The 13,614-nt window shown below is 43.6% G+C and overlaps 1 protein-coding gene and 1 pseudogene across 2 annotated transcripts in view; one reads left to right on the forward strand and one right to left on the reverse strand.

Moving 5' to 3' along the window:
- The first annotated feature begins 165 nt into the window (after positions 1-165).
- LOC139405599 (nuclear factor 7, ovary-like) lies at positions 166-2,899 on the forward strand (annotated as a pseudogene).
- Positions 2,900-3,085: 186 nt separating this feature from the next.
- Positions 3,086-13,614, reverse strand: part of LOC139387904 (mitochondrial glutathione transporter SLC25A40-like) — an 18,965-nt gene continuing 8,436 nt past the window's right edge. For both annotated transcript variants that reach the window (XM_071134262.1, XM_071134270.1), the window contains 7 exons: positions 13,419-13,486; positions 12,776-12,900; positions 6,752-6,925; positions 5,485-5,594; positions 5,172-5,253; positions 4,968-5,048; positions 3,086-4,424 (listed from right to left, as the gene is read on the reverse strand). In XM_071134262.1, coding sequence (XP_070990363.1) covers positions 4,303-4,424; positions 4,968-5,048; positions 5,172-5,253; positions 5,485-5,594; positions 6,752-6,925; positions 12,776-12,900; positions 13,419-13,486 — 762 coding nt within the window. In that variant the 3' untranslated portion in view covers positions 3,086-4,302. The remainder of the gene's footprint in view (positions 4,425-4,967; positions 5,049-5,171; positions 5,254-5,484; positions 5,595-6,751; positions 6,926-12,775; positions 12,901-13,418; positions 13,487-13,614) is intronic.

Raw genomic sequence — 13,614 nt, forward strand, 5'->3', positions numbered from 1 at the left:
CTATTGGGATGCAGACCTTTTGTGTCACTTAAAGGACTCCTCATGATGTAAACATGCTCCGCATCCCAGAGATTGACAAAACTTGAGGAATTGCTTTCTTTAGGATTTATTTAGGGAGGGGAAGGAGTGAACGTTAGGGTTTGTTTCTCAAGTGTTAAAGCCTCCCAGGCATCTGTCCCAGAGAAGGATCTCTCCTGTCCTGTGCGCTCTGAAACCCTCAAGGAACCTGTTGTCCTGTGTGCTCTGAAACCCTCACGGAACCTGTTCTCCTGTCCTGTGGCCATAGCTGCTGTATAGCCTGTCTGGAGTCATACTGGAAACCGATGGAATCATGGGAATGCCCAGTGTGCAGCATAAAATGCTATAAGGATTCGTTGGATCTTGCTCTGAAGAACCTGTGTATGCCGGGTGAGAGTTTCAGTTAAAAAACATGTCTGCAGTCTACACAGCAAGTTACTCACACTGTTCTGTCTGGAGCATGAAGAGCTGATCTGTTCGGTGTGTGAGGGTTCAAGTAAACAAACACATGACTGTATCCCAGTAGATGAGGCAGCTCTGGATCGCAAGGTACGATACAAAATATCAACTAACATACACAGTACATTCACTATAACAGGATCATTCTCTCCTAGCAAATGTCTAGTGTAGAAGAGGTCCTTATCATATTCAGCTACTCTGTCGTACTTGTACAGCCTTGATGTTCTCTTTTGAAAAGCAACATTTTTCTAAGGCCTTGTTTTGTTTAGATTGATCAGAATGTGATGTTCTCATAAATCCATCCAATTTTGTGTGTAATCATTAAAATCACACGTAAATGCACAAATCCCTCCAGCAGCTGGAGGGATTTAAAGAAGTTAAGCTCTGCTGTTTCTTCAAAGCTTTGTTTTAAGTAATGTTACACTTTCATATTCTGATACAATGCAATATGCATTATTTTTTTTTTGCATTTGGCTCGAGCCAGAAGGGGTCCCCTAAATGGACATAAATATTACCCAGAAATTACGTAATTGGACAAACACCTTCCCACAACTATGAGCAAAAGCCTTAAAATAAGGATTGTGTGGTTTCATGAGTCTAGAAGTTGATTGTTATATCATGTGTATATGAACCATAGAGGCAACACTCAAGCCAACATATTTTTTAATTTTACCCCTTTTTCTCCCCAATTTCGTGGTATCCAATTGTTTAGTAGCTTGGGAGAGACGAAGGTTGAAAGTCATGCGTCCTCTGATACAACCCAACCAAACCGCACTGCTTCTTAACACAGTGCGCATCCAATGTGTCGGAGGAAACACCGTGCACCTGGCAACCTTGGTTAGCGCGCACTGCGCTCGGCCCGCCACAGGAGTCGCTGGTGCGCGATGAGGGCGCGAACCCAGAGTCTCTGGTGGCACCAGTGGCTAGCCACTGCGCCACCCAAGCCAACATTTTAAATAAACAATAAGCAACGAACGTTCCATACAGCCTCTTAAACAGTATAATGTTTTGAAAAACCTTTCAGATTGATATGAAATATAGTGTAATGCCTGATGATGACACACTGTCTCCAGAGGAAGGCCCAGAAGACAGAAAATCAGATTCAGGAAGACTTTGAGAAACATCACCAGTTTCTACGATATGAAGAGGCAGCCAGGATGGCTGTCCTGAGGGAGGAAGAGGAGGATGAAGATGATTGACGATGAACAGAGCGATAGCAGCCATTTTAGACACAACGAGAGCCATAAAGAAGGACCTGGTATCTGATGACATCTCATTCCTGCAGGTAAGGACCAATATTTCTGTGCCGTCTAGAGGTTATTTGGGATAGATTTATTGATTAACTGATGATTGATTTCAGTGATTACATTTATTATTGATTGATTTGCTCTTTTGTTGACCTGCAGAACTACAAGGACACGTTAAAAAGGTACGGCCTGTTTGTCTGCAACACTTCAGGTTAAGGGTGAAGAATCTGGACCCTAAGTGATCGGCCTCCTCTCTCTCTTCCCTGTGGTTCTGAACCCAACCCCACCGTATCACTAACTCTTGGATATTCTTCTAGAGCCCAGTGCACAAGCCCAGATCCAGAGCTTGTTTCTGGAGCTCTGATCAATGTGGCAAAGCACCTGGGCAACCTGCAGGTCAGAGTTTTGGAGAAGATGCTGAAGTCTGTTCAATACAGTTAGTCTGATTTTATTCTTACCAATGTTCATATCTTCAAACATTTTTAAATTGCATTCAGACAATTTCAGATATAAAAAAAATATCACTGATCATCTGGCAATAATGTCCCAGTAAATTAAAACAAACAGTGGATCTCTGGTTTTGAACATGTCTGTTTTTCTCTGTTCAGCGCCTGTGATTCTGGACCCCAACACTGCCCATCCATGTCTCATCCTATCTGACGATCTGACCAGTATGAGATTCAGTGATGGGATACAGCTGCTTCCTGACAACCCAGAGAGGTTTGATAACTATCGGATGGTCCTGGGCTCTGAGGGCTTTGACTCTGGGACACACAGTTGGGATACAGACGTCGGGGACAATACAGTATGGTTTGAAGGTGTAGTCTATAAGTCTGTCCAGATGAAGGGAGTGGAACAGACTGGACTCTGGCGTGTAGGCTATTATAATGATAAATACTGGGCACGTTGTCTGAAAGGGCCACAGACTGTCCTGACACTGGAAAATAAACCCCATCGGATCAGAGCGCAGCTGGACTGGAACAGAGATACTGTCCTTTTACGACCTTGATAATAACACACACATACACACGTTCACACACACTTTTACAGAGATATTGTTTCCATACATCAACATTGGCAGTAATCTCTACACTGCTAGGATCTTACCAGGGAAATCCTCTGTAACAGTGGAACAGCACATTATACCTCCCCATGCTAGCCCTTCTTCCTTTTAACTTGATCAGTTGTTGTGGTACGCTGACGCAACGGAAGGCACCACGACCTCCGTGATTTAGATTTGTTCAACAGGATTCAATTATGAATTGTATTATCATATGAATTATTATGTTAACAAACTACTGGATTGAACCAAATCACAAATCTTTGCTGATCTAATAAAAACAATTGATTCAACAATTCAAATGTCAAAATGTGACTTTTATTCTCTGTATTTCTGTACAAAGTTGGGAAACGTGTCACTACAGGTGATCATTGTAGAATATATTAAACAATAGAAATATATATCATTGCATGTTTTGAGAACATGTACAGGTTGTCACAGTTCACAGTCCATGTCTGGCTGACTGGGGATTGAATATGGGATTCTGGAACAGGTGCAAGTTAAGAGTTGAATTTCGGGTTTAAACTGGCAGTCTGGCACTGAACAGAACATGTATCCTGAAGGACCTTGGGCCTTCTCTTCCAATAGGGTTGAGAATGAGGTAATAGAGTTAGGGTCATGAATTGAGAGAGAGAAAGTGTCAGGGAATGAGAGGGGGTTCTGCGGGACAGAGACTACTAACCAGAAGTTATCCAGCCTCATCCACAGCTTTGACCCTCATCTCTACTGTCCCCGACTCCACTCTGAGGGTGTCGGGATATCAAAAAACACATTTCCCCATTTCAGACATGGGTATGATACACACGTGTACATGTGTGAAAAAGGACAAATATAAGCATCCATCAAATGATTATTATTACTGTCAGACCCCGGATGGCACAGTGCACACAACCCCCATACCTCAATAACTAACGTAATGGGATAAAACACTTGTCCAATATGACCCACCCCAGTTTCTGGTTACAGATAAGTCTCTAACACCTACAGGCCAGTGTAATTAAATGCACTTCATAACATGATATTTCATCATGGGTGCACAGGAAAAAGATTATGCAAATAATTTTTAAGTAGTTGTGAAAATGATATTTCAAATACAATCTGTGCACTTTTACTATTTTCTCTTGTCACAATTAGTATGGTGATTAAGAGCAGTATACCTTGATTGAGAAATAAGAAAAAATGAATAATCTTGATTACCTACAAATATTTGTCTTCAATATTGTTTTCATGTCTGCCAGTATTACCTGCTTTGGAACAGAATCAAGTCCTGGCGTTCTTAGGTCCTAAACGCCAACATTGGCTACTTCCAGCTAGTCACATGACAGATCACACTTTACAGTGAGGGGTGTTGGAGTGTCTAAGCAGCTGGGAGGACACAGGCATGCAAAGTTACATCTGAAAATCTCTAAGGACCCTGGGAAAGGTAGAGGTAGCCAATACCTACTGTTGGCGATGGCGGATTGTGTTCTTGGTATTGTCTATGGTGGTGGTTTGTGTGTGTGAGAGGCCCTAGTCAGGTCAGGTGGTGCTGGTCAGCAGCCTCTCCTGGTTGTGCTTGCGGAAGAAGGCTTTCCCAAACTCATAACAGCTGATCATAATGGCACAGGCTGGGGCCACCTTGATCACCCTGGGAAGGAAACCTAGAAGAGAAAAGTAGGAGATGGAGTGAAAGGGGTAGAGAGGGGGGTGGAGGAGAGAGAGTGAAAGGGGTGGAGGAGAGGGAGTGAAAGGGGTGGAGGAGAGGGAGTGAAAGGGGTGGAGGAGAGGGAGTGAAAGGGATAGAGAGGGGGGTGGAGGAGAGGGAGTGAAAGGGGTGGAGGAGAGGGAGTGAAAGGGGGGAGGAGAGGGAGTGAGGGGTGGAGGAGAGGGAGTGAAAGGGGTAGAGAGAGGGGTGGAGGAGAGAGAGTGAAAGGGGTAGAAAGAAGGGTGGAGGAGAGGGAGTGAAAGGGGTGGAGGAGAGGGAGTGAAAGGGGTAGAGAGAGGGGTGGAGGAGAGGGAGTGAAAGGGGTAGAGGGGTGGAGGAGAGGGAGTGACGGAGAGAGAGAGAGGGGTGGAGGAGAGGGAGTAACGGGGAGAGAGAGGGGTGGAGGAGAGGGATAAGGAGAGAAAGTAGGTCACCAGTTAGGAGACTAACCTGAGGTAACTGTGTGTTTTGGGTGAACTATCCCTGTAGCCTGACCTACCTACAAACAGTCCACCCACTCCGTTCTCAGCCACAATCTTGGTCATCACACTGAGAGTGGAGAAGGAGGCCTTGGACGACACTGCAGAGACACATGACAACATAGCTGGGTTAGTAGTACAGGATCACTACACATCAACACATCACTAAAGATCATAAGGATGATTCCATGAATCAGGTGATCAGCCTGGAGTTCTATACCCACAATTCATAGCCTGGAGTTCCCCTATCTCCACCTGCCTCCTGGTCTTCACAACGTCGAAGGGAAGAGTTACTATGGAAGCGATCTGGAGGAAGACATAAACAAGGGTTAGAAATTACACTTATATTTGACAATGCTGCCCTCTAGCAGTATTAGATGGAATAACACCATGTCAGCACAGAATAAGAGTTACAGAGCTAGAATAACATTAGAAAGGTACAACAAACTATATCAGCTATTCAATGTTCAATATATCTAGGTGCTCTACTAGACAGAACAGTTTGAGTTGAGCTGAGAGGACAGCTAGAATACTCACTGATCCAGACACCGCTCCGGATATGAAGGTGATGGCAAACGTTGGCTCTCTGATGTTGTTGTGCTTACACAGCCACGCCTTCCCCTTCTCATAGTTATACCAGTACATGGCTGAGGAGGAAACAGACACAACATGGAACTCCTGTTATCAAACACTAAGAGACAGAGAGAAGGAGAGGGAGAGAGAACAGTGGGCTAGAGAGAAGAGAGAGCGAGAGGGAGAAATAGAGAGTGTTGTATACCTGAGATAGTTATATAGTGAAAGACATTGTGTTGTTTCTACCTGAGAGAGATAGAGATATAGTGATAGACATGGTGTTGTGTCTACCTGAGGAAGATATAGTAATAGACATGGTGTTGAGTCTACCTGAGAGAGATATAGTGATAGACATGGTGGTGTGTCTACCTGAGGAAGATATAGTAATAGACATGGTGTTGTGTCTACCTGAGGAAGATATAGTGATAGACATGGTGGTGTGTCTACCTGAGGAAGATATAGTAATAGACATGGTGTTGTGTCTACCTGAGGAAGATATAGTAATAGACATGGTGTTGAGTCTACCTGAGAGAGATATAGTAATAGATATTGTGTTGTGTCTACCTGAGGAAGATATAGTAATAGACATGGTGTTGTGTCTACCTGAGGAAGATATAGTGATAGATAGACATGGTGGTGTGTCTACCTGAGGAAGATATAGTAATAGACATGGTGTTGTGTCTACCTGAGGAAGATATAGTAATAGACATGGTGGTGTGTCTACCTGAGGAAGATATAGTAATAGACATGGTGTTGTGTCTACCTGAGGAAGATATAGCAATAGACATGGTGTTGAGTCTACCTGAGAGAGATATAGTAATAGATATTGTGTTGTGTCTACCTGAGAGAGATATAGTGATAGACATTGTGTTGTTTCTACCTGAGAGAGATATAGTGATAGACATTGTGTTGTGTCTACCTGAGAGAGATATAGTAATAGACATTGTGTTATTTCTACCTGAGAGAGATATAGTGATAGACATTGCGTTATTTCTACCTGAGAGAGATATAGTGATAGACATTGTGTTATTTCTACCTGAGAGAGATATAGTGATAGATATGGTGTTGTGTCTACCTGAGAGAGATATAGTAATAGACATGGTGTTGTGTCTACCTGAGAGAGATATAGTAATAGATATTGTGTTGTGTCTACCTGAGAGAGATATAGTGATAGATATGGTGTTGTGTCTACCTGATAGAGATATAGTAATAGACACTGTGTTGTTTCTACCTGAGAAGGGCACGTCTCTAAGCAGTGTGGGTCCCCAGCCCCTCCAGAGAGACCGCCAGCCCTCGTTGCGTACTGCAGAGTGGATAACCTCACTCAGCTCCCTGTACGAACTTCTCTGGGACTGCATCTTAGTACGGATCAGCTCCAACGGACTGATCATTGTCACAGAGCCCACTGATTCACAGAGAGACAGAGAAAGAGAGAGAGAGAGAGAAAACACTTATAAGCACTACACACAGAAAGAGCAGTTAAGCAGAGCAGTTAAACACATACATTTCTTTCTCACATGAAAAGGAGGCCATAATTATATCATGGCGCTGGAGAAGATGGCTGATGTTTTACGTGCTCCTAACCAACTGTTTTTTTGTTAATTTTTTGTAACATATTTTTCTACTTATTTTGTATATAATGTTGCTGCTACCGTCTCTTAAGACCGAAAATACCTTCTGAACATCAGAAGAGCGATTACTCACCACCAACTGGCAGGCACTTTTTTTTTCCTTTAACGAGCCCGACAAGCATGACGTGAAGGACATACTGCTTTCCCGGGAACAGGCCCAAATCCCCGTCATTTGCGTGAAGAGAAGACGGAGAAAAAGAGGGCGAAGGTCGGGCTGCTTTCTGAGAATTCGTAGGCCTTCCTTTCTACTAGCTAACGTGCAATCATTGGAAAATAAAATCGACGACCTACGAGGAAGATTAAACTACCAACGGGACATTAAAAACTGTAATATCTTATGCTTCACGGAGTCGTGGCTGAATAACGACATTAACAACATTCAGCTGGCTGGTTATATGCTGTATCGGCAGGATAGAACAGCTGTGTCTGGTAAGACAAGGGGTGACGGACTATGCATATTTGTAAACAACAGCTGGTGCAGAATATCTAAGGAAGTCTCGAGGTTTTGCTCGCCTGAGGTAGAGTATCTCATGATAAGCTGTCGACCACACTATCTACCTAGAGAGTTTATCTGTATTTTTCATAGCCGTCGACATACTACCACAGACCAATGTTGGCACTAAGACCGCACTCAATGAGCTGTATTCCGCCATAAGCAAACAGGAAAACGTTCATCCAGAGGCGGTGCTCCTAGTGGCCGGGGACTTTAACGCAGGGAAACTTAAATCCGTTTGACCTAATCTACCAGACGAGCTAAACTACTTCCATGCTCGCTTCGAGGCAAATAACACTGAAACATGCATAAGAGCACCAGCTGTTCCGGGCGACTCCGCAGCCAATGTGAGCAAGACCTTTTAAACAGGTCAACATTCACAAGGCCAGACGGATTACCAGAACATGTACTGTGAGCATGCGCTGACCAACTGGCAAGTGTCTTCACTGACATTTTCAACCTCTCCCTGTCCGAGTCTGTAATACCAACATGCTTTAAGCAGACCAGCATAGTCCCTGTGCCCAAGGACAGTAAGGTAACCTGCCTAAATGACTACCGACTACCGAGCACTCACATCTGTAGCCATGAAGTGCTTTGAAAGGCTGGTCATGGCTCACATCAACACCATCATGCCGGAAACCCATTCCAATTTGCATACCAGCCTAACAGATCCACAGATGATGCAATCTCTATTGCACTTCACACTGCCCTTTCCCACCTGGACAAAAGGAACACCTTTGCGAGAATGCTATTCATTGACTACAGCTCAGCGTTCAACACCATAGTGCCCTCAAAGCTCATCAATAAGCTAAGGACCCTGGGACTAAACACCTCCCTCTGCAACTGGATCCTGGACTTCCTGATGGGCCGCCCCCAGGTGGTAAAGGTAGGTAACAACACATCCGCCATGTTGATCCTCAGCACTCAGGGGTGCGTGCTCAGTCCCCTCCTGTACTCCCTGTTCACGCATGACTGCACGGCCAGGCACGATTCCAACACCATCATTACGTTTACCGATGACACAACAGTGGTAGGCCTGATCACCGACATCGACGAGACAGCCTATAGGGAGGAGGTCAGAGACCTGGCCATGTGGTGCCAGGACAACAACCTCTCCCTCAACATGATCAAGACTAAGGAGATGATTGTGGACTTCAGGAAAAGGAGGACCGAGCACACCCCATTCTCATCAACGGGGCTGTAGTGGAGCAGGTTGAGAGCTTCAAGCTCCTTGGTGTCCACATCACCAACAAACTAACATGGTCCAAGCACACCAAGACAGTTGTGAAAAGGGCACGACAAAACCTATTTCTCCTCAGGAGACTTGGCATGGGTCCTCAGATCCTCAAAAGGTTTAACAGCTGCATCATCGACTGGTTGCATCATTGCCTTGTATGGCAACTGTTCGGCCTCCGACCACAAGGCACTACAGAGGGTAGTGTGTACGGCCCAGTACATCACTAGGGCCAAGCTTCCTGCCATCCAGGACCTCTATACCAGGCGGTGTCAGAGGAAGGCCCTAAAAATTGTCAAAGACTCCAGCCACCCTAGTCACAGACTCTTCTCACGGCTACTGCACGGCAAGCTGTACCAGAGCGCCAAGTCTAGGTCCAAGAGGCTTCTAAACAGCTTCTATCCCCAAGCCATAAGACTCTACTCAAATGGCTACCCATTTTAATGAATTTATTTGCAAATTATGGTGGAAAATAAGTATTTGGTCACCTACAAACAAGCAAGATTTCTGGCTCTCACGGACCTGTAACTTCTTCTTTAAGAGGCTCCTCTGTCCACTCGTTACCTGTATTAATGGCACCTGTTTGAACTTGTTATCAGTATAAAAAGACACCTGTCCACAATCTCAAACAGTCACACTCCAAACTCCACTATGGCCAAGACCAAAGAGCTATCAAAGGACACCAGAAACAAAATTGTAAACCTGCACCAGGCTGGGAAGACTGAATCTGCAATAGGTAAGCAGCTTGGTTTGAAGAAATCATCTGTGGGAGCAATTATTAGGAAATGGAAGACATACAAGACGACTGATAATCTCCCTTGATCTGGGGCTCCACGCAAGATCTCACCCCGTGGGGTCAAAATGATCACAAAAATGTGAGCAAAAATCCCAGAACCACACGGGGGGACCTAGTGAATGACCTGCAGAGAGCTGGGACCAAAGTAACAAAGCCTACCATCAGTAACACACTACGCCGCCAGGGACTCAAATCCTGCAGTGCCAGACGTGTCCCCCTGCTTAAGCCAGTACATGTCCAGGCCCGTCTGAAGTTTGCTAGAGAGCATTTGGATGATCCAGAAGAAGATTGGGAGAATGTCATATGAAACCAAAATATAACTTTTTGGTAAAAACTCAACTCGTTGTGTTTGGAGGACAAAGAATGTTGAGTTGCATCCAAAGAACACCATACCTACTGTGAAGCATGGGGGTGGAAACATCATGCTTTGGCGCTGTTTTTCTGCAAAGGGACCAGGACGACTGATCCGTGTAAAGGAAAGAATGAATGGGGCCATGTATCGTGAGATTTTGAGTGAAAACCTCCTTCCATCAGCAAGGGCATTGAAGATGAAACGTGGCTGGGTCTTTCAGCATGACAATGATCCCAAACACACCGCCCGGGCAACGAAGGAGTGGCTTCGTAAGAAGCATTTCAAGGTCCTGGAGTGGCCTAGCCAGTCTCCAGATCTCAACCCCATAGAAAATCTTTGGAGGGAGTTGAAAGTCCGTGTTGCCCAGCAAGAGCCCCAAAACATCACTGCTCTAGAGGAGATCTGCATGGAGGAATGGGCCAAAATACCAGCAACAGTGTGTGAAAACCTTGTGAAGACTTACAGAAAACGTTTGACCTCTGTCATTGCCAACAAAGGGTACATAACAAAGTATTGAGATAAACTTTTGTTATTGACCAAATACTTATTTTCCACCATAATTTGCAAATAAATTCATTAAAAATCCTACAATGTGATTTCCTGGATTTTCTTTCTTCTCATTTTGTCTGTCATAGTTGAAGTGTACCTATGATGAAAATTACAGGCCTCTCATCTTTTTAAGTGGGAGAACTTGCACAATTGGTGGCTGACTAAATACTTTTTTGCCCCACTGTATATACAGTGCCTTGCGAAAGTATTCTGCCCCCTTGAACTTTGCGACCTTTTGCCACATTTCAGGCTTCAAACATAAAGATATAAAACTGTATTTTTTTGTGAAGAATCAACAAGTGGGACACAATCATGAAATGAACGACATTTATTGGATATTTAAAACTTTTTTAACAAATCAAAAGTTAATACTTTGTAGCGCCACTTTTTGCTGCGATTACAGCTGTAAGTCGCTTGGGGTATGTCTCTATCAGTTTTGCACATCGAGAGACTGAAATTTTTTCCCATTCCTCCTTGCAAAACTGCTCGAGCTCAGTGAGGTTGGATGGAGAGCATTTGTGAACAGCAGTTTTCAGTTCTTTCCACAGATTCTCGATTGGATTCAGGTCTGGACTTTGACTTGGCCATTCTAACACCTGGATATGTTTATTTTTGAACCATTCCATTGTAGATTTTGCTTTATGTTTTGGATCATTGTCTTGTTGGAAGACAAATCTCCGTCCCAGTCTCAGGTCTTTTGCAGACTCCATCAGGTTTTCTACCAGAATGGTCCTGTATTTGGCTCCATCCATCTTCCCATCAATTTTAACCATCTTCCCTGTCCCTGCTGAAGAAAAGCAGGCCCAAACCATGATGCTGCCACCACCATGTTTGACAGTGGGGATGGTGTGTTCAGCTGTGTTGCTTTTACGCCAAACATAACGTTTTGCATTGTTGCCAAAAAGTTCAATTTTGGTTTCATCTGACCAGAGCACCTTCTTCCACATGTTTGGTGTGTCTCCCAGGTGGCGTGTGGCAAACTTTAAACAACACTTTTTATGGATATCTTTAAGAAATGGCTTTCTTCTTGCCACTCTTCCATAAAGGCCAGATTTGTGCAATATACGACTGATTGTTGTCCTATGGACAGAGTCTCCCACCTCAGCTGTAGATCTCTGCAGTTCATCCAGAGTGATCATGGGCCTCTTGGCTGCATCTCTGATCAGTCTTCTCCTTGTATGAGCTGAAAGTTTAGAGGGACGGCCAGGTCTTGGTAGATTTGCAGTGGTCTGATACTCCTTCCATTTCAATATTATCGCTTGCACAGTGCTCCTTGGGATGTTTAAAGCTTGGGAAATATTTTTGTATCCAAATCCGGCTTTAAACTTCTTCACAACAGTATCTCGGACCTGCCTGGTGTGTTCCTTGTTCTTCATGATGCTCTCTGCACTTTTAACGGACCTCTGAGACTATCACAGTGCAGGTGCATTTATACGGAGACTTGATTACACACAGGTGGATTGTATTTATCATCATTAGTCATTTAGGTCAACATTGGATCATTCAGAGATCCTCACTGAACTTCTGGAGAGAGTTTGCTGCACTGAAAGTAAAGGGGCTGAATAATTTTGCACGCCCAATTTTTCAGTTTTTGATTTGTTAAAAAAGTTTGAAATATCCAATAAATGTCGTTCCACTTCATGATTGTGTCCCACTTGTTGTTGATTCTTCACAAAAAAATACAGTTTTATATCTTTATGTTTGAAGCCTGAAATGTGGCAAAAGGTCGCAAAGTTCAAGGGGGCCGAATACTTTCGCAAGGCACTGTATATATATATATATATATATATATATATATCATTTTTTATTTTATTAAAGTACTTAGTAAGAAGAAGAATATGGCAACTACTGTCTAATAATAACAACATTTAAATAATTATAATGATAATGAAATGTAATTACATTAACAGCATAAAAAGTTGTTGCACAACTACTAATAGCTAATACTAATAACTGATAAAAACTACTGCTACAACTACAACTAAGTACCTATAATATAGAGTATACATCTAATTCGCTAAGTAAGGTCTTGGTTGTGTTTTGATAGATGACATCACCATAGTCTAGGATAGGAAGCAGCAGTTGGGTTACTAAGGTCTTTCTAGTGGATAGACAAAACAATGTTAAATCACTCTATCACTGTTTATCGCTCTCAAGTATACATCACCACAGTGACCTGTAAGGTCAGAGGTCAGCTCACCTCTGGCGAGGGCGCCTGCTAGTAGAGGCGCCTCCTCAGCGTGTGACCCCATCCTGACCCTCAGGGCAGCACGCAGTTGGTCGTAACACGTGAAGTAGATCACTGTCGCCGGGACCGCCATGATACTGCAAGAAGCATTAACAGAGATGCAAATCTAATGTTTTCTCAAGAACCCTGACTCATTCAATTCAGGCATTACAAACAAGAAACCAACATCAACAGATGAAATATCCATAAACAACTAATAAAATGAATCAGCTTTTACTGTATCAGACACAAATCAGATGGGTACAAGCAAGAGGTACAAATAAAATGTTCCCAAATTAATCAACAGCCCATGACTCAGCCGTTACCACACCGCTCAGACACAAATCCAGGACTGAGAGATTTAAAATAAAACATTAACAAATCAAATATCGATAAACTCTGAGTCTACAAAATCAGTGTCCATCCGTACTGCTCGATACAAATGAGCAGAACAATGGGAAACAATCGTAAACAACTGAATTATCAATAGACTATGAGTTTGCTGAATCACAGCGGGCCAGCCACTCAAGACACAGCTGACCATAAATCAGTGCTGAAGGCAAGTAAGCAGTGTGAATTAGTAATGAGGCAGAGTAACGGCAGACTTCAGACTCACAGGGTTGGAGGGAGGCCGCTCCATAACGACTTGATACCTTCCCTGCGGACTATCTTAATAAAGGCATCCTGCAGAGAGAGGGTCAAAGAACCAGAGAAATAACTAATGCATGATACTGATGTACATGTACATTTTAAATGCTTAAGGGTTGTACCGAATGTGGATCTCCCGTTCGTCTACCGTTCATTCAGCACAC

The sequence above is a fragment of the Oncorhynchus clarkii genome, chromosome 3, assembly GCF_045791955.1.
Source record: "Oncorhynchus clarkii lewisi isolate Uvic-CL-2024 chromosome 3, UVic_Ocla_1.0, whole genome shotgun sequence".
Classification (NCBI taxonomy): Eukaryota; Metazoa; Chordata; class Actinopteri; order Salmoniformes; family Salmonidae; genus Oncorhynchus; species Oncorhynchus clarkii.